Source organism: Syzygium oleosum, unplaced genomic scaffold (genome assembly GCF_021117445.2).
Source record: "Syzygium oleosum isolate NSW1041296 unplaced genomic scaffold, Sole_v2.1 Sole_v2.04, whole genome shotgun sequence".
NCBI classification, from domain to species: Eukaryota; Viridiplantae; Streptophyta; class Magnoliopsida; order Myrtales; family Myrtaceae; genus Syzygium; species Syzygium oleosum.
In genome coordinates this window covers 14,582,617-14,608,824 of record NW_026607488.1, presented here as the reverse complement: position 1 = coordinate 14,608,824, position 26,208 = coordinate 14,582,617, and the positions used below count along the sequence as shown (strand labels likewise).

Genomic DNA, 26,208 nt, shown 5'->3' with positions numbered 1-26,208 from the left:
TTGGATTAATTGAATGTGTTGACTTGAATGTCGGAATCGTGAGCTTGTGATTTGAAATTGGGATGATTATGGGTGCATATTTGTGGCTATTGTGGTGAGTCAATGATTGGCTTATCGTGGCGGTTGTGAGTGGAATTGATAGCTGAATGGGACCGACTTGAAGGTCGGGTTGGTGGAATATTGTGGTGAGCATGCCTTGAGTTTGATTGGTACGACTTGTGAGAATTTCGAATTGTGCTGTGGTGCATGTGCATGAGACAAGCCCGGATTGATCGGAGGGCTACGGACTTGGGACGTGTTGACGGCGGTCCGTGTGAAGGCATGAATGGCCGGTGTGCCAAATGGATGCGGGCTTAAGACGTGTTGACGGTGGCCCGTTAAAGGTGTGTTGGACCGGGACGTGTTTACGTCGGTCATTAGAATTGAGCCCGGATTGATCGGAGGGCTACGGACTTGGGACGTGTTGACGGCGGTCCGTGTGAAAGCATGAATGGCCGGCGTGCCAAATGGGCCTGAGGCGCAGTGGCGCGGGCAGTGAGAATGGACCTGAGGCGCAGTGGCGCGGGTCGTGAGAAAGATGTTCGGCCACGCATGCGAATTGAGTGTGATTGAATTGGCTGGTTGAATTAGTTGGATTGATTGAGTGCAAGTGTGGTTGGTGTTTGAGCGATTGTGATGTGTTATTTAATTACTATTATTGTATTATCACGTTGTGACTAACGTGTAGAGTTGACATGGGCTTGATGACGAGGTAAGTACAATGATGCGAATTTTATATGTTATGGGGTAGATTGCATGTACGACTTGTCTGGGTACGCATTGGCCTATGTGGGGTATAGAGGGTTGCTTATTGAGACTCATTCTCACGGTTATTATATAACCATTTTAGATCCGCGATCATGAGTGATTGGAGACGCTGCAAGGGTATCTCGGAGATCGAGGACGGGTTAAGTACCCGGTATTTTGAGTTCCCCTTTTTGTAGAGGAGTTAAGTTTGTGAACTATTGTCTCTTTTGAGGAATGTGGTTCTGTTGTTGTGGCCTAGCTTGGGATTGTCTTTTTGTGAGCGTCGTATGTATCTGCCAAGAGTAGGAATTACAGTTATTGTTTCGTGCTACTGCTACCCCTTGTCATTATTAATTGTCTAGGTTGTTTCTATTTGTTTCCGCACGTGCCTAATCTTTGATGTTTGGGTTGGGTCGGCGACGTGCCTGGGACGTCGCATTCAATGATCGACCATCGAGGGATGATCGCGCGCTCGTAGGGTGCGGGGCATGACACGCTCTCCCCCTGTTCGGTGCACAGTTCGATTCATTCCTTCCTTCTTCGTCATCTTAGAAGCCTGTCAGGAGCTGCTCATTGTCTAGGCCCTCTGGCCCAGCAACCGCTCTCCACCCTTGTTAGACCGGGTTGTTACAGACAACTCAAGAGAATGAATGAAATGACTACCTTTTATTTTAGTCAAGAAATCACATCTCGAAGAGTCAAATAAAGAAATCGCAGCATAGAGATTAGATTGCATATTAGAATAGAGGTTAGTACTTTTTTTCTTTTGAGTCTGATTCTATCCTATTTCTATTTTACAAGCCATTGTGCGTACTATGTACTGTGTGTATAGGTTGCGAAACTCAAGTGGGAAGGATTGCCTACTGAAGCAATCCCAGTGGTTGCATAGAGGTTAGTACTTGATTGATGCAGTTTGGGGTTTTGATGACGTGGGCCAAGCGTTAGTAGAGTCGTAGAGGTGGAACTGGATGGTCCCTCCATCCCACTCCAATTTCGGTATAAAGAGGCGGGCCCAAAAGAATGGGCATGGTTGGTTCGCAAGGATGGCCACTTCACGCAACGACTAAATCCGGTTATTAATTTGTCTATTTTGTCCCTCTTGATAGATGTGCATCTTGAAGTATAAATTGGAGGCAACTCAGCTCTGCGTGGTCATCTTCTTGAGCAACCTGAATATAGGCATTTTTTTTCTGTCGTATTAACTGAGAGAATCGGTTCAAGAGTTATTGAAGGAGTAACAATGAAACCAGATCTAGTGTTTGGTGCAATGCTGGTTGGGTCAACGCTTGTCTCTGTGCTCGCATACAAGTTTGTCAAGAACAGAAAAAAGAACACGCGTCGAAAAGCAGATGGTCGTGGTGCGTCTAGCTCTCGCACCACTTCGGCAGGAAGTAACAACTATGACCTGTTCTTGAGCTTCTGTGGTATGGATGTTCGCTATAAATTCGAAGATCATCTCTACACCAGCCTCGTCAATGCTGGAATCTGGGTGTTTAGAGATAACGATGAGCTTAGCGAAGGTGATGACATTGGCACCAGCCTTTACCAGGCCATTAAGAATAGCAAGATCTTCATCCCTATTCTCTCTCAGAACTACGGTTCAAGAAAATGGTGCCTTCAAAGAGCTCGTTGAAATGATCAAGTACATGGAGAGCGGCGGGCAGATTGTCTTGCCCATATTTTACGAGGTTGAACCAGCCCATGTGCGATACCAAAAAGGGGACTTCGGGACAGCTTTTTCCCAGTTTAGTAAGAATTATATTGTTGAAGATATTGAGAAATGGAAACAGGCACTCCAAAAAGTGGGTTCCCTAAAAGGATGGGAATTGAAGAGAATTGCCAACAGGTATTTCATTTACTATCGAAACTTTGTTTACTTTCTTTCAACAGGATTCTTGCTTGTAGAGGAGGCTATACAATCGTGTGTTTCTCAACTTGTGCAAGCCGTTTTTACTCTTATACGCTATATATAGTGTTGTAATAACGAGATATAACGGCATATGATTGTTCTTTTAGTCCTTTTTAATTCGAATGCTTTATAAACAGCGGCGACGGAAAATTGTTGGAATTGGTCGTGACACGAGTTTCGAGGGAGTTAAGTGCCATGCAGATGGATGATATCGAACAACCTGTCGGAATTGATGATGTGGTGGAGGATATTTTGAGATTGCTGGATAATAAACCTTGCGCTACCCAAATTATCGGTATTCATGGAATGGGGGTATCGGTAAGACAACTTTAGCCAAGGTTGTCTACAGCAAGCTCTCTAACCAATTTCGGTATCGTAGTTTCCTTGAAGATATTCGAGAATCCTACAAGGGCAAATTCTCTTTACAGAATCAATTAATATCTGATATACTAAATACGAAGGATCAAGTGTCTAATACGTGTGATGCAAATAACTTCATGGCATCTAGATTTAAATATACGAAAGTCCTAATTATTCTAGATGGTGTGGAAGATCAAAATAAGCTAAGCGATTTGTTTCGGAAAGAATGGTTTATGACAGGAAGTAGGGTAATAATTACCACAAGAAATCGTTCTGTTCTTGAGCATTTTGAGGTCAACTATGAGTACAAAGTCAAGGAAATTGATGCAGATCAATCTTTGATCTTGTTTAGTAGACATGCTTTTCGGAGGGACTCTCCTCCGTGTGAATTTGAGTCTCTCGCTAGTGCCGTCGTATCCACTACCGGAGGGCTTCCCTTAGCTCTCAAGGTTATAGGTTCCTTACTGCGTGGGAAAGAAGAAGGATTTTGGCAAGACACATTAGAAAAGTTAAGGAAAGTACCGATTAAAGAAGTGCAAGAGAAGTTGAGAATAAGTTTTGAGGCATTGAGTGATGAGGGAAAAGAGATATTTTTGGATATTGCATGTTTCTTAATTGGAACAGATTTGAGAATTGCATCCTACATATGGCATGCCCGTGATTTACAGCCGAGGATGGAGATTTTAATATTGAGTTCTATGTCGCTAATAACAATTGGAGATAATCATGTGTTGAAAATGCATGACCAATTGAGAAACCTTGGTAAGAAAATTGCAAGTCAAGGAGAGCCCAAGGAGCGAAGTAGGTTGTGGGTCTTTGACGAATTCCTTGGACGTACTTCATGAAGATAAGGTAATTGCTACCTCTGTCGTTGTTCTGCTCTTTTTTTTACATGAATTTTCTTCATTGGAGTGAATTTTAGATCTCACAGCCAAAATTATTCTCCTTATATTATTTCCTTGATGTGATTAGGAAGTAATGTTCGTAGCATCTATACATGGTAGACATTTTCTTTCAATTTAAATAAAAGAAAACTTTTGGGTTTAAAATAATTAGGTTGAATTGACACATTTTACATTAATATGTGATTCTCTTAAACATGATACATAAAATAATTAGGTCGAGTTTAATCATTTCCAATTCAAAATTTTCTTTTAATTTCACATCATCTCCCACCCGAATAATTCATTTTTTGTGTTCAAATTTAAACTTAGATTTGCCTTGATTGACTTTCACTTTTTACTTTTTACTTAAGTGAAATCTTGCAACCAACGCACTTTGGCTTTTTTTTTAAATCCGAAATACTGAGAATTTGTACTTTTATGTTTATATATAGGAATTTTACATGATTATCTTCGCAATTTGTGGCATACAAGTTAAAAGTGACGTATTACATGATTATGTTATTAGAAAAAGATCGCATATGTTTTTTAAAGTGTAAAGAAAATGCATTGGCCATGATAACATACGGACGTATCCTAACAAAAGGTTGTTGAGTGGTATTTATTCATGTCAAGAACGGGGAATTCCTTGTGGGCATACTTACAACGCTCAATTTTTTGTTGTAGAATAACAAAATTAAGGCACTACGTCTGGACAAAGATGACTCAAGCAAGTTCATGGAGCAAGAGAGCTTTAAAAGATTGCCAAACTTGCAGTTCCTTCATTTGAGTGAAGTGGATTTTGCTGGAGACTTAAGGGAGTCACTTTCTAAATTAAGATGGTTGAAGTGGGAGAAATGTCCTGGCTCATTCGAAGCGACCAACGTTGGTTTGGAGAAATTACTCATACTTGATTTATCAGGTGGTTTTATTAGTCAAAAATGGGGAGGATGGAGATTAATTAAGGTAAAGATGAGAAGCGCTTTCTCTTTTGTTACATCTCGTTGAAAAATCATTCTATTTCTGACCACTAATCTTGGAACATGTTTCTTTCTTACAGATGAACAGGTTGAAAGTTCTCAATCTTTCAGGGTGCTCAGATTTAAGGAGCACCCCTGATCTCTCTTCATTTAGGAGTTTAGAGATGCTAACCCTGGAGAATTGTGAGAATTTGGAGGAAATCGACCCCTCCATTAGAGAAGTCAAGCTCCTCGTTTCCTTGAACTTGAGGTACTGTGAGAGTCTCGAGAAGTTACCCGAACAACTGGGCTAACTAGAAAATTTGGAGGAACTTCTTTTAGACGAGACTGATATAAGAGAAATACCTCCAAGTATAGGATCTCTGGAGAAGCTGAAGACACTAAGTGCCATGGGTTGTCGTCTACTGACTCGAGTTCCTAGTTCAATAATCTGTTTGGTAAGTTTGTTGGCCCTGAACTTGAACACTTGCAAAGAATTACAAGAACTTCCGGACTCCTTTGAGGCCTGTGGGAAATTGCAACGCTTATCGTTAGAGCGCTGCTACATGTTGAAAGAGATCCCTTCTTCAATTGGGAAGTTGGGAGAGTTGGTTGAGCTGGACTTGTCATCTACAAAGATTAAGGAATTACCCAAATCCATTGGCGAATTGTACAAACTGAAAATTCTGAGGATTTCTCATAGCGAGATCGAAAAGCTACTCAGGGCCATTGGAAGATTGAAAAGCCTCCAAGAGTTAGATGCCTCAGGCTGCCATAAACTGGAGGGACAAATTCCTGTTGATGAAGGTGGATTGTCTTCTCTAAGGACCCTTTGTTTGGGTAGAGCTAAAATTTCTCGGTTGCCGGAAAACTTCCATGAGCTTTCTAATCTCGACCACCTTGATTTCCTTTACTGTAGTGAGCTTGAGTCACCCCAAAATTTTCCTTCCCGCTTGTCATCCCTACATCTCACCTGTCGGAGCGACAAGCTTCCATCACTCTCTCAACTAAGTTATCTAAAGGAGCTCACCCTTCGCTCTTGCATGTCTCTTCAAAGCATCCCAGAACTTCCCTCCTGCATACGGAAGCTTCGTGTTTGGAAATGTCCCAAATTGGAAAGGTTGCCAAGCCTTTCCAAATTGAATTCCCTGTCGGATTTAGAGCTCTTGCAATGCTATGGGCTGAAGAAATTGGATGGTCTAGAAGCTTTGAAATCCCTAAGAAAGTTGGACTTATCGACAAGCACAGAGTTATCCAGACTCAACGACTTTGAAGATTTAGAGTCGTTGAGATACTTGGACCTGCAAAGCTACGATGGGAAGGTGGATCATCTCCATGCGATAGGAGGCCTCGGCCAATTGAAATCCTTGGAAGTGTTGAATATCTCTGCACGCAAGCATGTCACGCCCCGAACCCCATCGAGCACGCAACACACTTCTCTGGTCGAATAATGCGATGTCTCAGGGTATTGCCGACCCAATTAAACTTATCAAAGATTTATATCAATCAGCGAAAGCCACAAATACCCAGACAAAAATAACTGGGGTAAACAGGGGAGATTAACCACATTCATTACTGATTCAAACTTATATAATATCCACAATTTACATACCACAATATACATGAGCACACCGAACTTCTACACTATAAACCACCGACGTAAAAAAGGATCGATAGCCTGGGTACCCTATCACCAAAAATGGTACACTTCAAAAAGTCTATTCGCAACCCCTACACTAGCCCCTATGCCCTCTGCTTGGCGTCCACTCCGAGTCTGATTCCTCATCATCTGAATCTGAATCCCCCTGAACTATCTGCTCCTCTGAGCACTCCGGCTCGGACTCGATCTCAATCGGGTTGTTTATATCACCCGATTCCGCTGGACCTTCAACCCACTCCTCCTCAACCGGCTCCTCATCTGACTCATCCTCTGGCACAAACTCGGGATCGTACCAGGGCTCATACTCTGGCTCGTACCATGGCTCGTCCTCGGGTGCGTCCTCCGGTTCTTCTTCAGGCTCATCTTCTAGGGCCTCTTCAGGTTCTACCTCAGATTCTACCTCTTCCGGTTCTTCCTCTGGGATCGCCTCAAGATCCACATCCATCGGATCATACCCCGCTTGGGATTCTTCCGGCTCCGGTTCATGCTCGGCCGCTGAAGGCTCCGGTGCTGCAGGTGCAGGCTGAAGTCCTGACTGCGCTAGACTAGTCTCCAAACTAGTCATCTCGCCATCCGGAGGAGGTATGGCTGATGGATCCCAGTCCCCAACTCCATCAAAGGGGACATCGAAGCCACGGACGGGGCCAAACTCATCTACCCAGTCTCGAAAGAACCAAGCGGTGTACGTGTGGGCTTGCCAGAGGGGTAGTCCTATGTCTACCCAAACTACCGTCGTATGCTTAACCCACGTCATATTACTGTCTATCGAGTACTCTACAACACTATGGTTGGTGTGCACCGGTACTCCAAAACGCTCAGGTGGCGGCGGCGGGGGATTCATTGCTCAGGCCGGGGTTCTGAAATTGTTGGTTGAAACAACCATGAGGTTACATCTCATTAAGTACACACCCTAAACCCCACCTAGGCTATCACGTACCTCCAAATAATCACAACCACAACCACACTCAGCCATCACATAGCAGGCACACAATTATGCTTACTTGGGCCTTTCCAGCGTGCAACCTGCACATTAGTCACAACAACACCATTCCCAATCACATGCACGTTCTAAGTACATTTCATGCATTTGTTCCGGCCTCATAACATTCTTTCCACACAACTCGCCAGTGACCCGCGTAATGGTACCGCCTCAGGTTCACTGCGACCATCTCACACTCGATTCGCCTGTGACCCGCGTAGTAATATCGCCTCAGGTTCACTGCGACTAACTCATAACAACACTTCAAGGCCCCCGTAATGGTACCACCTCAGGCCGTGTAGCTTGCCCGCGTAATGGTACCGCCTCAAACTCAACACCCACCACCTACGACACAACCCGCGTAATGGTACCGCCTCAGGTTGGCCGTCCTCCCGTAATACCGGGCATCGTCCCGCGTAGTCGTACCGCCTCAGGACGAATCAATTCCCCGCGTTATGGTACCGCCTCAGGGATTTCCGCAACCACACATACCATGCCACACACGATTTCTCACTCCTTCACACGCTCAACACCCACTTGCCAATAAATTGGCCAATCACACGTGGCCCATGCACGCCCCAATTCACACACATTTCTCATGCTCAATAAGCATCCAACATGGCCAATTGACAATTAAAAACTAATCTAGCCTAAGCGTGCACCTAACAGCTCACATTTCAATCAACCAAAACACGATCCAACAAACACACAAGGCCACTAACGGGCCCACAATCAAAGCCACATAATGAGCAGAATTTCAGCATTTCCTCACTCAATTCAAGCCATAACAAACATCACATTCCAGCCACCATACCGTACACCAAACCGACACCATTTGCCCTTAAATCGAGCCAAATACTCGTCACTACGAGTCCCAATTTTCAGCATTCAATCCGGCACCAATTCAGCCTCGGAACATCACAATTTCAACTTCAAATCAGCCCATCTCCATTCCCAAATCAGAATGCCAACATAACCCCTAAACGGCCCCAATTAACCCATAAACCGACACTAATTAATCCGATTCAACCCCTAATCACGTCTATCGATACCCGACATCCTAAATAGAGTTTAGGGCGCGACTTACTCGAACTCTAGACTGGCTTGGCTAGAGTGGGAAGGGGACGGCAGGCTGGTGGCCAAGCGGTGGTGTCCGGCGGCGGTGAGCAGCTCCGGCGGACGGCGACGATGAGCGGCGGTCTGCTGGCTGGACCTGGCTGAGCGGAACAGGACAAGACGAAGGTGATGGTGGTTCGGTGAGTCAGAATAGGGCAGAGAGAGAAAGGGACAGTGGGGTGAGCGGCAGCTCCGGCGAGCGGCTGCTCCGGCCAGGCGAGAGGGCAGCGATGGTTGCTGGCTAGGCCGGATGGCACGTGCACGGCGAGGAGAGGTGGTCTCGGTCGGGAGGAGGGGGAGAGAGAGAGTGAGCCGAGAGTGGTGAGAGAGTGAGGAGAGAGAGAGAGGAAATGAGATTAAATAGCTTAGGACAATTATTGATGCCCAAAAGACCATCATGCCCCTCTCTCACAATCCAAATCAACGGTCGAGATTCATTCTTATCCAGAGATCGACGGCCCGGATCGAATCTTTTCCAAAAACCCAAGGGCAATTTGGGAATTTTTGAAAGAGTCCAAGGGTAAAATTTATCCAAAAATCTCTAATTCTAAGGCTAGGGCGAAATTACCAAAATGCCCTTCCCAAATTACATTGGCCTTAACAAATTTTCAAGGGTAAAATGGTTATTTTCCATTTCTCGCCGAAATTCAATTTTTCTGAAGGATTCGGACAAATCCGAGGCTACCCGAGCAAATGACAACATCATCCAAATGATCTGTCGTGACTTTCTAAATTTCCAATGCCCAACTTGGTCTCTAATTAATGCCTAAGTTCTGAATAACGTAACTTGCGCAAATCTCGTACTAATGGGTGGCTTTTGGGGAAATTCGCATTATTGACCTTTGGCCGATACTGAATCATGCCACGTACAAGTTTACTCGGGTTGTGACGACCTCGGTTTTCACTTAATCGCGAGGATCGATCGCTAGATCCGACGGGCACGATCGTTTGGTATAGGTTTAGGGTCATTCGTCAATTCATTTCGTGGTCCAGCGGAATCACCCGCGATCCACTAATATGATAGTGGCGAACTGATCCCTGGCTATCCTTGGATCGGCCTACAGTGGCTCAAAATGTCACCTCAACAATTTTCATGGTCGAAAGTCGGTTCACGATCGAGTTCTTTGGTCGCACGAATTTAGATTCCTAATTAGCCTTTCCGTAATGGTTAGTATTCCTGAAGTGATCAATTCCGGGCGAGATCTAACTACAAGCACGTCCATAAACTACTCATTTCATAAATTCCAAGTGGGTCGGATTTCAGAATGTCACAACTCTTCCCCCCTTATAAAAATTTCGTCCTCGAAATTTACAAATTACACTACTACTCAAACAAGTGGGGGTATTGACGATGCATTTGCTCTTCACTTTCCCACATCGCGCCTTCTGTCCTGTGATGTTCCTAAATAACCTTGACCATTGGGATCGTCTTGTTCCTTAGAACCCGTTCTTTCCGATCTTCAATCCTTATTGGTCTCTCGACATATGACACTCTGTCATCGACTTCTATCTCCTCATAATTCAACACGTGAGTTGGGTCTGGTTCATATTTCCTCAACATCGATACGTGGAATACATTATGCACTTGCGACAAATTTGGCGGAAGTGCAAGGTGATAAGCTAAATCTCCAATCCTTTCTAGAACCTCAAAAGATCCCACGTACCTTGGACTCAACTTTCCTTTCTTACCGAATCTGGATAGTCCTCTCATGGGCGATACCTTAAGAAATACGTGATCCCCTACTTGAAACTCCAAAGGTCTTCACCTTCTGTCTGCATAACTCTTTTGACAGCTTTGAGCTGTTTTCAGCCTTTCGCGAATCACCTTAACGGCCTCAATTGACTGTTAAACTAACTCTGGCCTGGTTATACTCCTTTCTCCTATTTCGTCCCAACACACGGGCGTCCTACAAGCTTTGCCATATAGCGCTTCAAAGGACGCCATTTCGATGCTCTGCTGAAAACTATTATTATACGCAAATTCTGCTAAGGGAAATTGCTCTTCCCACTTACCCTGAAAGTCCAATACACATGCCCTAAGCAAATCCTCTAAAGTCTGAATCGTCCTCTCAGACTAGCCATTTGTTTGAGGATGATAAGCTGTACTAAACTGCAGCTTTGATCCTAATGCCGTTTGCAGACTTTTCCAAAAATTGGCGGTAAACCTAGGATCACGATCTGAGGTAATCGTCACTGGTACCCCATGCAAATGAACTATCTATTGCACAAACAACTCGGCATATCGATCTAATGCGAAGTCTTTTCGCACAGCCAAAAAGTGTGCCGACTTTGTCAATTTGTCGACAATCACCCAAATAGTATCATGGCCTCTTTGGCTCCTTGGTAATCCCGTCACAAAATCCATAGTTATAGTTCCCATTTCCATTCTGGGATTTCCAAAGGTCGCAATAATCCTCCGGGCTTACAATGCTGTGCCTTCACTTGCTGGCATGTTAGACATTTGGCCACATGTCTGGCTATGTCTACCTTCATACCATTCCACCAATAGTACTGCCTCAAATTCTGATACATTTTGGTACTACTTGGGTGGATACTATAACTACTACGATGCTCTTCTGACAAAATTTCTTCCTTAAGCTCCGCATCGTCAGGCACACATAATCGTCCACGGAACTTCAGTATCCCGTCTTCGGATATCTGGAAATCCGGCTTTCTCTTAGTATCATCCATCTCCAGAATCCTTTGGATTTCTTGATCCGCAAACTGCAAAGTCTTAATCTTAGCCTGGATCTCCGGTTCAATCCTTAACGTGGCTATCAAGCTCGAGACTTGACTTACTTTGAATCTAAACTCCGAGTCTCGCACTTTTTCCAACAATGCCCATTCTTTGACCATCAAATGAGCGATGCTCGACTTCCGACTCAATGCATCGGCTACCCGGTTGGCCTTCCCGGGATGATACAATATATCACAATCGTAATCCTTCAACAACTCCATCCACCGACGCTGCCTCATATTTAATTCCTTTTGAGAAAACAGATATTTAAGACTCTGATGATCTGTATATATCTGAAATTTCTCTCCGCATAGATAATGTCGCCAAATCTTAAGGGCGAATACTATTGCGGCTAATTCCAAATCGTGTGTCGGATAATTCAACTCATGCGGTCGTAACTGCCTTGACGCGTAGGCCACTACTTGTCCATTTTGCATGAGTACACACCCCAATCCTTTCAACAACGCATCACTATAAATTTCATATCCTCCGGGTCCTGATGGAATAGTCAACACCGGTGCCGTTGTCAATCTATGCTTTAATTCCTGAAAACTCCTTTCACATTTATCGATCCATTCAAACCTCGTTTCCTTTTTCAACAAATGTGTCAACGGTGTTGCTATTGCCAAAAACCCTTCCACGAAGTGTCGGTAATATCTTGCCAAACCCAGAAAGCTTCGAACCTCTGTTACCGTCGTCGGTCTCAGCCATTTCATTACCACCTCAATTTTCGCTGGACTACTGAGATTCCTTCCCCAGAGATCACGTGTCCAAGAAATGCTACTCGATGGAGCCAGAACTCGCACTTGCTAAACTTAGCATACAGTGCGTTCTCTCTTAAAGTCTGCAAAACTTTACTCAAATGAAACTCATGCTCCTCTGGGCTCTTCGAGTACACCAATATGTCGTCTATGAAAATGATCACAAATTGATCTAAAAACTCCTTAAACACCCGATTCATTAAGTCCATAAAAGCAGCAGAAGCATTCGTCAATCCGAACGGCATTACCATAAATTCATAATGTCCATATCTCGTTCTAAATGCCGTCTTCGGTATATCCTCCTTCCTAATCCTCAATTGATGATATCCCGTTCTCTAATCAATTTTAGAAAACACCGAAGCCCCTTGTAACTGATCAAACAAATCATCAATCCTCGGCAGGGGATATTTATTTTTTATCGTCACCTGATTTAGCTGCCTGTAGTCAATACATAACCTCAACGATCCATCTTTCTTTCTCACAAATAAAACTGGCGCTCCCCACGGGGACGCACTCGGATGAATAAATCCTTTGTCTAATAATTCTTGCATTTGCACCTTTAGCTCCTTTAACTCCGACAACGACATTCTATAAGATGCCTTCGAGATTGGCTCAGTTCCAGGGGCCAATTCGATTACAAACTCTACTTCTCTTTCTGGTGGCAATCCCGGCAATTCCTGAGGAAAAACATCGGGATAATCGCACACCACGGCTATGTCCTCTAGCCTCGGCTCCTCAGCCGTCGAATCCACTACAGCTGCTAGAAATCCTTGACATCCTTCATTCAACAACTTAGTCATTTCTAGCGACGAAATCCATGGAATCGAAGGTCCTCCTCGATTTCCCACAAATTTGAATTCCGGATGTCCAACAAGATTAAATTGGATCACCCTGCTACTATAGTCCATTACGGCCCTCTGCTTTGATAGCCAGTCCATACCCACTATCACATCAAAATCATACATGGCTAGAACCGCTAAATCAATCCTTTCCTCCCTATCACCAATCACAATCTTACAATTCCGGCACCCCAACGAGACTAACATCTTATCATTCAAGGGAGTCATAACACATAACACAACATCAAGTAACTGCGGTTCTATACCAGTCAACTCAATAAATTACTCAGATATAAATGAATGTGACGCACTATGGTCAAATAAAGCATACGCAGCATGGTCGCACAGAAAAACTGTACCTGTGACAACCCCTGGCGCGTTCTCAACCTCTCTTCTAGCCATGGCGGGCCTGTGGCCTATTCTGATTAGTTGTCTGGGCAGCTCCAGTTTGGTTTCCGTTCCGGGGTGGCGGCAACGCAAGCGATCTATTCTGCCTGAGGTTGGGGCAATACCTCACATGATGACCAAATCCGCCACATCCAAAACATGCTCCGCCCCTGGTTGGACAAAGTCCATTTCCATGTCTTTCCCCACACACCCGACATGGACCATTCTGATTACGGGCCGGCTTCCCTATATTCCTTCTAACAGGAGGGACAAAACGTCGATTACCCGTCATTGGCCTCTTTCCTAACTGACGGTTGTCCCTACCCTGGGCAAACCTCGACCCAGAAGCGGCGGCCCTATCTGCCAAGTCTCGCTTAATCGCTTGAGCCCTGTCATAAATCTCATTATACCCTCTTAAATTCATTTGGCTGCGAAGGTCCGGTTTCAAGCCGTCTCGGAACCTTCGAGCCCTATCCAACGGGTCCTCAACCATCTTCGGGGCGAACTTAGACAATCGAGCAAATTCAGCCTCGTACTGGTCTACTGTCCTTTGCCCCTGACGTAGTCTCATAAACTCGGCTAACTTTTGTTCCCGGGCACTCTCAAAAAAATATTTACCATTAAAGGTTTCCACAAACATCGCCCAAGTCTGGGCTGTAATAGGCGGGAATATCATTCCTCTGGTGGCTTTCCACCAATCATTTGCATTTCCTTGCAATTGATACACCGCTAATGTCACTTTCTCCTCGTCTGTATACCCCAATACTTCAAAAGCTTTTTCTAATTCCTCCACCCATAGCGATGCACCCTCAAGATCGCCTCGACCATCAAACTTAGGAGACTTTAACTTCAGAAACTGTTCAACTAATTGGTGCATTTGCATATTCGTATTCATCTGCCCCTGCCCATGATTCTCATTATTATTATTGACAGCAGCGGCCTCGGCAGCTTGGGCAATCGTGGCAGCTCGTTCCTGAGTCTGCTGTCCTATCAGATTACCGATCTGTTCTAGGGTCCTCATGACCGCATCCATTCTAGGATCTTCTGCAGGTCGGGCTCGGGCTCGGGCTCGTGAGCTGGATGGACCCCCAGTTCCTTTACCTCACGAACTCATCCTCACGATTTCTACCACTCGACTACCTGCTGTAATTCCACTCAGGAATTATAAACCTAGGCCAGCTATACCAGTCTAGTCCTAGGCAGTGAATTAAAATAATAATTCACTCAGCAGGTAATCAATCACCACAGCACAAGGCCACAATCAATAGGGTCTGTGCACTAACCTCAGGTCCAGACGCACCTGCATTTCAATCGTTATAACAATCAATTCACCCAACAATCACAACAAACAATCTGGAGGCACGTGTAGCTTATTCCACCCTATGACTTGCTAAGGTCTCCCTAGATTACTACCCCAGGGTCTCTACTCCTTATCACTCCAAACTTCGACCAACTTAGATCGAGCGGTCCTCGCTCTGATACCAAATCAACAGGTGATGTCATGCCTCGAACCCCATCGAGCACGCAACACACTTCTCTGGTCGAATAATGCGATGTCCCAAGGTATCGCCGACCCAATTAGACTTATCAGAGATTTATATCAATCAGCGAAAGCCACAAATACCCGGACAAAAATATCTGGGGTAAATAGGGGAGATTAACCACATTCATTACTGATTCAAACTTATATAATATCCACAATATACATGAGCACACCGAACTTCTACACTATAAACCACCGACGTAAAAAAGGATCGATAGCCTGGGTACCCTATCACCAAAAATGGTACACTTCAAAAAGTCTATTCGCAACCCCTACACTAGCCCCTATGCCCTCTGCTTGGCGTCCACTCCGAGTCTGATTCCTCATCATCTGAATCTGAATCCCCCTGAACTGTCAGCTCCTCTGAGCACTCCGGCTCGGACTCGATCTCAATCGGGTTGTTTATATCACCCGATTCCGCTGGACCTTCAACCCACTCCTCCTCAACCGGCTCCTCATCTGACTCATCCTCTGGCACAAACTCGGGATCGTACTCTGGCTCATACTCCGGCTCGTACTCGGGTGTGTCCTCTGGTTCCTCTTCAGGCTCTACTTCTGGGGCCTCTTCAGGTTCTACCTCAGATTCTACCTCTTCCGGTTCTTCCTCTGGGATCGCCTCAAGATCCACATCCATCGGATCATACCCCGCTTGGGATTCTTCCGGCTCCGGTTCATGCTCGGCCGCTGAAGGCTCCGGTGCTGCAGGTGCAGGCTGAAGTCCTGACTGCGCTAGACTAGTCTCCAAACTAGTCATCTCGCCATCCGGAGGAGGTATGGCTGATGGATCCCAGTCCCCAACTCCATCAAAGGGGACATCGAAGCCACGGACGGGGCCAAACTCATCTACCCAGTCTCGAAAGAACCAAGCGGTGTACGTGTGGGCTTGCCAGAGGGGTAGTCCTATGTCTACCCAAACTACCGTCGTATGCTTAACCCACGTCATATTACTGTCTATCGAGTACTCTACAACACTATGGTTGGTGTGCACCGGTACTCCAAAACGCTCAGGTGGCGGCGGCGGGGGATTCATTGCTCAGGCCGGGGTTCTGAAATTGTTGGTTGAAACAACCATGAGGTTACATCTCATTAAGTACACACCCTAAACCCCACCTAGGCTATCACGTATGTGACATTCCGAATTTCGGCCCATTTTTGGGATTTATAAAACGTGTAATTCGTCAGTGTGCTTATAGTAAAAATCTCGCCCGGGAACTGATCACTCCCGGTTATTATTTTAAAATTGAGATTTCGCTAGAATCGCACTCGATCGAATTTGACCGTTATTTAGAGCCCAAACTTTGGTGTCGAATTTCTTGGAGTTTCAGGACGAATTTAATTGGACGGTGTCGATATTATTGTGGCCAGTCTCGAGATTACCCGGGATATGTGAAAAGTGGATTTTTGATCGGGTGCGGATTTGGACTAGTAGACCTCCCTCGTAGTGTGTTTTGGGTTATTTTCTTTTGGCCTTTTTCCTAATTTATAATTGGGATTTTCGTGGACCCTTGATCGTTTTTAGATTCGAATTATGACCGTCGGATCGCACTCGAGTACGATGTTTGACTTTAGTCTCTCTCTCTCTCTCTCTCTCTCTCCCCCGGTCACCTCCCCCTCTGCGCTCGTCCTTTCCCCCTCTGCCCGATGCAGACTGTCCTCTCTCTCTCTCTTTCTTTTCTTTTCTTTCTTCTTTTCTTCTCTTCTGCTTCTTCCTTTCTCTTCCTTCGTCCGACCGCTGCTCCTGCTCCCCTCTGCTGACCGCCGCTGGCCGACGCTCGACCGTCGTCGGCCGTCCGCCTTGCACCGCCGCTCGTCCAGCAGCTGCGCCTCCGCTAGCCATGCCATCGCCGCTGCGACTCCCCTCTCTTTTCCCTTCCCCTATTTTCTTCGCCCCGACTCCTCCCCTGTTTTGCCTGGCCCGCAACCGCCGCACGCCGCCGTTCCGGCCGCCATCACCCCCATTGGCTCGCCGCTACCATCCCAGCTTCCCCCCAAGCCGCCGTCGCCCCTGCTGCTTCGGCGACGACGCGTCTACCTTCCCCCGTTCTGGCCGAGCCTCCGCCGCCCCAGCTCGCCAGCTGTGCGCTCGCCCAGCTCTCCGTCGCCATCGCCATCGGCCGCTCGTCCCAGACTGAAGCTGTCACCGTCGCCTCTCCTCTTCCTTTTCTTCCCCTGTTCCCGCGGCTTTGGTCGCGTCGGAGCCGAGGCCGACCAGATCGGCCGTTCGCCCCCCCTGTCCAGACTCCGACGCCGCTGCTGCCTTGTCGTCCTCCCAGCTGTCGACTGCTCGCCGTCGCTGGCTTGCCGTTCACGCCTCCACCAAGCTACTTCTCTCTCCCTGTCCTCTCTAGTTCAGCCGAGCTCCTTCTTCTAGCCCCTGTTCCACCCTCGGATTCATCGCCGTCGTGAGTTGCCGCGCGTTTGCCGGAGCTGCTGCCGTTCCGGCGAGACCCCTGCTCACCCCTGCTGCCGCCAAGCTGCTGTCGCCTCAACCGGAGCCCCTTGCCGCCCCTGCTGCCCGGCTGTGGCCGAGAGTCTCGCCGATCACCGCTGTCGCTGCTGTTCCGGCGAATCCCCGCTGCCCTTGCCCGTTTTCTTGCTCAAGTCGAGGTAAGCGACTTCCTAATCCCGACTTAGGATGATGGGTAATGCTAGACTTGTTTAGGGGTTCGTGTGTGGGCTGAATATAGTGGATATAGTGGTTGTCATGGGTTGTTCGGCGTGGTTTTGGTGGCCGTTTAGCGCGATTGGGTGGCTAAGTTATGGGCTGGTTCGGGGCAAGTGAATGGGCCGGAGTATGGGCTGAATAGCGATGGTTTATGGCTGATTTTTGTGGTTGGGTTGGAGGTCGTTAGTGCTGGAATTTATGCCGAGATCGTCGGTCGTTCGTGCGTGATTTAATGGTCGTTCGACGGTAGTTCGTGTTGATGATTCGTGATGGGGATAACGCGCCTATTGTGGGTTGTGGCTTAGTGTGATTGTATGAGGGACCTTTGAGGCTAGAATATCAATTTAGTGTGCGATTGTCCCGTGTGGTCCAATGCTTGAATTGTGTTCATATGTGGTGAATTAATGATTGGTTGTGATCGCTCTATGGTGATCGTAAGTGTTTGTTGAAATGCAACGTGAATTGGTGGAACCGTAGCCTTTTTGGCGTAAGTATGGCAAATTGTGTTGTGGCCGTTTGGAAATGGTTGTGTGATATTTGATTCGGTGAAAGACCTGAAATTGATTGAATTAAGTGGCGTGTGTGTTTACTTGAAAAGCCCGGTTTGATCGGAGGGCTGCCAACCTGAGGCGTGGTTACGCGGGTGTGGCGAGAAAGGCAAGAAAAGACCTGAGGCGTGTTTACGCGGGTCATTGGAGGATGCTGAGCCTGAGGCGTGTTTTACGCGGGCTGTGGAAGGAAAGTTGGACCTGAGGCGTATTTACGCGAGTCATTGGAAAGAAAGTTGGACCTGAGGCGTGTTTACGCGGGTCATCGGAAAGTGAGAATGGGCCTGAGGCATGTTTACGCGGGCTGTGAGAATGGGCCTGAGGCGTGTTTACGCGGGCTGTGAGAATGAGCCTGAGGCGTGTTTATGCGGGCTATGAGAATGGGCCTGAGGCGTGTTTACGCGGGCCATGGGAAAGGACCTGAGGCGTGTTTACGCGGGTCGTGGATAGTTGGATGGACATGCATGTGGAATGTGCTTGATTGAATTGGATGAACGCACGTGTATATGGCGCTCGAGTGATTGTGATGTGTTCTTGGAATATTATTGCTTATAGTGATTTGACTAAAATGCCGAGTTGACGCATGATTAGAAGCGAGGTAAGTATGTCTATGTGATTTCTAGTACGTCGTTGGTTAGATTGCACGTTGAGACTTGTCTGGGTACGCATTGGCCTAGGTTGGGTTTAGGTTGTCTACTTATTGAGATTTATCTCATTCCCGTTGTTAAACATTTTTAGGTTTGAAGTGATGGATAGTTGTCACGTGTGGTTCAGAGACCGGGAGTGACCTTAGGCATCTGATGCTTCGTTTCATCTTTGGATGCCCCTCTTTTGTATAGCGAAGTAAGATATCCAACCACTGTTCCCTTTTGATGTTGTGTATTTGAAATTATTGTTTTGTGCTATCCCTTTGTTATTATTTATTGTCTGGGTTATTTAATTTCCGCTTCCGCTTATGTTTGTCTTCGCGTGTTTCGTTTGGGTCGGCGACGCGTCCTGGGATGTCGCATTCAATACGACCATCGAAGGAGTGTCGCGAGCCCGTTGGGGTTTAGGGCGTGACATCCCGGTTGATTTGGTATCAGAGCAAGGTCAGCTCGAACCAAGATGGTCGAAGGCTGGAGTGATAAGGAGCGATGACTTTGGGGTAGCCAGTTAGGGAGACTTGTGTGCCATGCGTACTCCAGACTGCGTGATTATGATTGCTGAGTGATTTTATGAAATAATATGTGAGGTGCAGGTGCGTCAGGACTTGAGGTAAGTGCACGAACTTTGTTGGTTGTGATTGGTTGTTGGTGGTGAATTGCTGTCTGCTGAGTGAATTATTGTTGTGATTCACTGCCTAGGGCCTAGACTGGTATAGTTGGCCTAGGTCTTTAATTCCCGAGGGGAATTATAGCAGGTAAGTGAGTGGTGTGAACTCTGTGAGTATGAGTAGCCGAGGTCGAGGTCGAGGTCATGTAGGTCCGCAAGCTGGAGTTGCAGAGGATCCCAGGGTGGATGGAATTCTGATGGCACGCGAGGAAGTTGGAATTTTAACGGGAATCATGGGCATAATGGAAATGTCGGGAATCAAGGTCAATGGCAAGTTAATGCAGTCAGATAGATGCGTCAGCTGGTTAGAAAATTTTTGAAATTTAAACCTGCAAGGTTCGATGGGAAAAGTGACCCTGAGGCTACATCACTTTGGATATAAGAGTTGGAAAAAGACTTTGAAGTATTGGAGTGCTTTGGTCGAGGCTTTCAATGGGAAGTACTTTTCGGAGAGTGTGCGAGAACAGAAAAAGACAGAGTTTCTTCGGCTTCGCTAAAATCGGATGTAAGTCGATCAGTACGAGGTCAAGTTTGTAAGGTTGTCAAAGTACACACCAAGGATGGTCAAGGACCATGTGGATAGGACAAGGAGGTTCCGGGATGGATTGAAATCGGAACTCCGCAGTCAGTTAGTACTCTTGAGTCTTAAGGGATTACAATGAGCCGTATGAGAGGGCTCGATGGGTGAAATGGATATGAGTGAAAAGGCTGCCGTTTCTGGATCGTGGTATGCGCCGGTTAGGGACAATTGGAACTTGGGAAGAAGTCTATGATAGAGAATTGGAGATTTGTCCCTCTAGTAAGAAAGAACTTTGGGAAGCCGAATTACTACTCCAACGCCGCATGTCGGTCTTATGGAAAGAGGCATAGAAATGGCCATTGCCAAGGTAGAAGTGGAGCATGTTGTGGATGTGGACAGCAAGGTCACCAAGTGAGAAATTGCAGAACCGACAGGTTAGACCACTGATGTAATCGCAGCGATCGCAGGTAAGACATTAAGCGAGAGCTGCCTCGCAGATTAATCGGAATCGGCTAAGGATGTAAGGAAAAGTGTATGTTGTGGCTGAGAAGGAAGCGGAGGATGTGCCTTGAAAGTCTAGATGCGTTATGAGATGATATTTAGTGCAATATGAGATGATTTTGAAGTTATCGCTTGAGTGGTCATGTAAGACTTATACTTAATTTTATGGTGAATAGGCGCAATCGGTTTAAGGATTTTATGGATTATTGATGATATTCCTGGACGGGTTTGGAAGGATAAGTGTTGCTTGGAAATTTCAGATTTTGTAAAGAACCGATGTGATTTGTTTTTTGGGAGACTGTTGGATTGAAATTGGATGGATTGAGCTTTGTCTTTGAGGTATGGAAAGATAATTATTTTGTGGTTGACTAGTTGGTTGAGGAACCAAGGTTAAAGGACATAGCCGAGGTGTGTAATCTTCCCGATGTCTTTCCTCAGGAATTGCCGGGATTGCCACCTGATAGTGAAGTGGAGTTTGTGATTGAGTTGGCCCTAGGGACGGAACTAATTTTGAAAGCGCCCTATAGGATGTCGTCGTCAGAATTGAAGGAATTGAAGGTTCAAATGCAGGAGTTATTGGGTAAATGTTTTATTCGTCCGAGTGCGTCTCCATGGGGGGCGCCAGTGTTGATCGTAAGGAAAAAGGACGGGTCCTTGAGGTTGTGCATCGAGTAACCAATAAGAATAAGTACCCGTTGCCAAGGATTGATGACATGTTTGATCAGTTACAAGGGGCGTCAGTGTTTTCTAAGATCGATTTGAGGACTGGTTATCACCAATTGAGGATCAAGAAGGACGACATGCCGAAGTCGGCGTTTAGGACGAGGTGTGGACACTACGAGTTCACGGTGATGCCGTTTGGACTGACGAATGCCCCTGCAGCCTTTAAGGATTTAATGAATCGGGTATTCAAGGAATTTTTGGACCAGTTTGTGATCGTGTTCATAGACGATATTCTGGTGTATTCGAAGAGTTCCACCGAGCATGAGGTACATTTGGAAAAGGTTCTATGGACCTTGAGGGAACATGCGCTCTACGCTAAGTTCAGTAAGTACGAATTCTGGCTTCATCGAGTGGTGTTCTTAGGACATGTGACATCCGGAGAAGGAATTGCAGTGGACCCGACGAAGATTGAGACCGTCACGAATTGGCCGAGGCCAACAACGGTGACCGAGGTTCGGAGCTTCTTGGGTCTGGCGGGTTATTACAGACGCTTCGTGGAGAGATTTTTGGCAATAGCGACGCCGTTGACGCGATTACTAAAGAAAGAAATGAGATTTGAATGGACGGATAAGTGTGAAAGGAGTTTTCAGGAGTTAAAGTAGAGGTTGATGACCGCGCCAATGTTGACAATCCCGTCAGGACCGGGAGGTTATGAGATCTACAGTGACGCGTCACTAAGAGAACTGGGACGCGTGCTAATGCAACATGGAAAAGTGGTGGCATACGCATCGCGACAACTGAGACCGCATGAGCAGAATTATCCGATGCATGACTTGGAACTGGCCGCGATTATTTTCGCTCTTAAGATTTGGAGACACTACCTGTGTGGGGAGAAATTTCAGATTTATACGGACCATCAAAGTTTAAGGTACTTATTCTCCCAAAAGGAGTTGAACATGAGACAGCGCCGTTGGATGGAACTCCTTAAAGACTACGACTGCAAGATTATGTATCATCCCGAAAAGGCTAACAGAGTAGCGGATGCACTGAGCCGGAAATCGAGCATCGCGCATATGATGGTCAAGGAATGGACTCTGTTGGAGGGAGTTCGGGATTCGGAATTTAAGTTTGAGGTGAGTCAAGTCTCAAGTCTGCTTGCAGCATTAAGGATTGAACCGGAAATCTAGACTAAGATCAAGGCCTTACAGTCGACGGACCCAGAGATTCAAAAGATTCTGAGTATGGAGGTCATAAAGAGGAAATCGGACTTTCAGGTATCCGAGGATGGGATTCTGAAGTTCCGCGGACGGTTGTGTGTACCCAGTGATGCAGAACTCAAGGAGGAAATTTTATCCGAAGCACACCGTAGTAATTATAGTATTCACCCGGGTAGTACAAAGATATATCAGAACTTGCGACAACATTATTGGTGGAACGGCATGAAGGTGGATATAGCCAAATACGTGGCCAAGTGTTTGACATGTCAGCAAGTGAAGGCACAACATTACAAGCTAGGTGGAATGTTGCAGCCATTGAAAATCCCCGAGTGGAAATGGGAACATGTCACGATGGACTTTGTAATGGGATTATCGAGGAGCCAGAGGGGTCACGATTCGATTTGGGTGGTAGTCGATCGATTGACAAAGTCAGCACATTTTCTGCCAGTGCGAAAGGTCTTCGCGTTAGAAAGGTACGCAGAGCTGTACGTGCAACAAATAGTTCGTCTACATGGAGTGCTAGTGACGATCACCTCGGACCGTGATCCCAAGTTTACTGTCGCTTTTTGGAAAAGTCTTCATATGGCATTAGGAACGAGGTTACAGTTTAGCACGGCCTATCATCCACAAACGGATGGCCAGTCTGAGAGGACGATTCGGACTTTAGAAGATATGCTGCGAGCATATGTTTTGGATTTTAGGGGCAGTTGGGAAGAATAGTTACCTTTGGTTGAGTTTGCCTATAACAATAGCTATCAGCAAAGTATCAAAATGGCACCGTTGGAAGCGTTATATGGCAGAGTTTGCAGAACGTCAGTTTGTTGGGATGAAGTGGGTGAGAAGAGTATCACGGGTCCCGAGTTAGCTCAGCAGTCAGTCGAAACGGTCAAGGTGATTTGGGAGCACCATAGAACCGAATGTGCGACATGGGAAAGCGAAAAGTTGATGCGACACCAATACCCCCATTTGTTTGAATAGTTGGGTTGGATTGTAAATTTCGAGGACGAAATTTTTGTAAGGGGGGAAGAGTTGTGACATTCCGAATTTCGGCCCATTTTTGGGATTTATAAAACGTGTAATTCGTTAGTGTGCTTATAGTAAAAATCTCGCCCGGGAACTGATCACTCTCGGTTATTATTTTAAAATTGAGATTTTGCTAGAATCGCACTCGATCGAATTTGACCGTTATTTAGAGCCCAAACTTTGGTGTCGAATTTCTTGGAGTTTCAGGAAGAATTTAATTGGACGGTGTCGATATTATTGTGGCCAGTCTCGAGATTACCCGGGATATGTGAAAAGTGGATTTTTGATCGGGTGCAGATTTGGACTAGTAGACCTCCCTCGTAGTGTGTTTTGAGTTATTTTCTTTTAGCTTTTTTCCTAATTTATAATTAGGATTTTCGTGGACCGTTGGATCGTTTTCGGATTCGAATCGTGACCGTCGGATCGCACTCGAGTACGATGTTTGACTTTAGTCTCTCTCTCTCTCTCTCTCTCTCTCTCTCCCCCGGTCACCTCCCCCTCTGCGCTCGTCCTTTCCCCCTCTGCCCAATGCAGACTGTCCTCTCTCTCTCTCTTTCTTTTCTTTTCTTTCTTCTTTTCTTCTCTTCTGCTTCTTCCTTTCTCTTCCTTCGTCCGACCGCTGCTCCTGCTCCCCTCTGCTGACCGCTGCTCGCCGACGCTCGACCGTCGTCGGCCGTCCGCCTTGCACCGACGCTAGTCCAACAGTTGCGCCTCCGCTGGCCGCGCCATCGCCGCTGCGACCCCCCCTCTCTTTTCCCTTCCCCTGTTTTCTTTGCCCTGACTCCTCCCCTGTTTTGCCTCGCCCGCGACCGCCGCACGCCGCCGTTCCGGCCGCTATCACCCCCACTGGCTCGCCGCCACCAATCCATCTTCCCCCAAGCCGCCGTCGCCCCTGCTGCTCCGGCGACGACGCATCTACCTTCCCTTGTTCTGGCCGAGCCTCCGCCACCCCAGCTAGCCAGCTGTGCGCTCGCCCAGCTCTCCGTCGCCGTCGCCATCGGCTGCTCGTCCCAGACTGAAGCTGTCACCGTCGCCTCTCCTCTTCCTTTTCTTCCCCTGTTCCCGCGGCTTTGGTCGCGTCGGAGCCGAGGCCAACCAGATCGGCCGATCGCCCCCCCCGATCCAGCCTCCGACGCAGCTGCTACCTTGTCGTCCTCCCAGCTGCCGCCTGCTCGCCATCGCTAGCTTGCCGTTCACGCCCCCACCAAGCTGCTTCTCTCTCCCTGTCCTCCCTAGTTCAGCCGAGCTCCTTCTTCCAGCCCCTGTTCCACCCTCCGATTCGTCGCCGCCGTGAGTCGCTGCGCGTTTGCCGGAGCTGCTGCCGTTCCAGCGAGACCCTTGCTCACCCCTGCTGTCGCCTCAACCGGAGCCCTTTGCCGCCCCTGCTGCCCGGCTGTGGCCGAGAGTCTCATCGATCATCGCTGTCGCTGCTGTTCCGGCGAATCCCCGCTGCCCTTACCCGTTTTCTTGCTCAAGTCGAGGTAAGCGACTTCCTAATCCCGACTTAGGATGATGGGTAATGCTAGACTTGTTTAGGGGTTCGTGTGTGGGCTGAATATAGTGGATATAGTGGTTGTCATGGGCTGTTCGGCGTGGTTTTGGTGGACGTTTAGCGCGATTGGGTGGCTGAGTTATGGGTTGGTTCGGGGAGAGTGAATGGGCCGGAGTATGGGCTGAATAGCGATGGTTTATGGCTGATTTTTGTGGTTGGATTGGAAGTCGTTAGTGCTGGAATTTATGCCGAGATCGTCGGTCGTTCATGCGTGATTTAATGGTCGTTCGACGGTAGTTCATGTTGATGATTCGTGATGGGGATAACGCGCCTATTGTGGGTTGTGGCTTGGTGTGATTGTATGAGGGACCTTTGAGGCTAGAATATCAATTTAGTGTGCGATTGTCCCGTGTGGTCCAATGCTTGAATTGTGTTCATATGTGGTGAATTAATGGTTGGTTGTGATCGCTCTATGGTGATCGTAAGTATTTGTTGAAATGCAACGTGAATTGGTGGAACCGTGGCCTTTTTGGCGTAAGTATGGCAAATTGTGTTGTCGCCGTTTGGAAATGGTTGTGTGATATTTGATTCGGTGAAAGACGTGAAATTGATTGAATTAAGTGGCGTGTGTGTTTGCTTGAAAAGCCCGGATTGATCGGAGGGCTGCCAACCTGAGACGTGGTTACGCGGGTGTAGCGAGAAAGGCAAGAAAAGACCTGAGGCGTGTTTACGCGGGTCATTAGAGGATGCTGAGCCTGAGGCGTGTTTACGCGGGCTGTGGAAGGAAAGTTGGACCTGAGGCGTATTTACGCGGGTCATTAGAAAGAAAGTTGAACCTGAGGCGTGTTTACGCGGGTCATCGGAAAGTGAGAATAGGCCTGAGGCGTGTTTACGCGGGCTGTGAGAATGGGCCTGAGGCGTGTTTACACGGGCTGTGAGAATGGGCCTGAGGCGTGTTTACGCGGGCCGTGGGAAAGGACCTAAGGCGTGTTTACACGGGTCGTAGATAGTTGGATGGACATGCATGTGGAATGTGCTTGATTGAATTGGATGAACGCACGTGTGTATGGCGCTCGAGTGATTGTGATGTGTTCTTGGAATATTATTGCTTATAGTGATTTGCCTAATATGCAGAGTTGACGCATGATTAGAAGCGAGGTAAGTATGTCTATGTGATTTCTAGTACGTCGTTGGTTAGATTGCACGTTGAGACTTGTCTGGGTACGCATTGGCCTAGGTTGGGTTTAGGTTTGTCTGCTTATTGAGATTTATCTCATTCCCGTTGTTAAACATTTTCAGGTTTGAAGTGACGGATAGTTGTCACGTGCGGTTCAGAGACCGGGAGTGA

General features: G+C 46.9%; 1 protein-coding gene and 1 pseudogene across 1 annotated transcript; both read left to right on the top strand.

The window, feature by feature from the left end:
- Positions 1-1,909: 1,909 nt before the first annotated feature.
- Positions 1,910-26,208, top strand: LOC115689924 (disease resistance protein RPV1-like; annotated as a pseudogene).
- LOC130134572 (disease resistance protein L6-like) lies at positions 2,433-3,900 on the top strand. Its single transcript, XM_056310420.1, has 3 exons — positions 2,433-2,632; positions 2,833-3,013; positions 3,124-3,900. Exons 1-3 carry the CDS (start codon positions 2,433-2,435, stop codon positions 3,898-3,900), a joined length of 1,158 nt encoding a protein of 385 aa, XP_056166395.1.

Coding starts and splice junctions, on each gene's coding strand:
- LOC130134572 (XM_056310420.1), top strand. CDS start 2,433: ATGGAGAGCGGCGGGCAGATTGTCTTGCCCATATTTTACGAGGTTGAA. Junction 2,633..2,832: donor TTGAAGAGAATTGCCAACAG/GTATTTCATTTA, acceptor CTTTATAAACAG/CGGCGACGGAAAATTGTTGG. Junction 3,014..3,123: donor TTCATGGAATGGGGGTATCG/GTAAGACAACTT, acceptor TTCTCTTTACAG/AATCAATTAATATCTGATAT.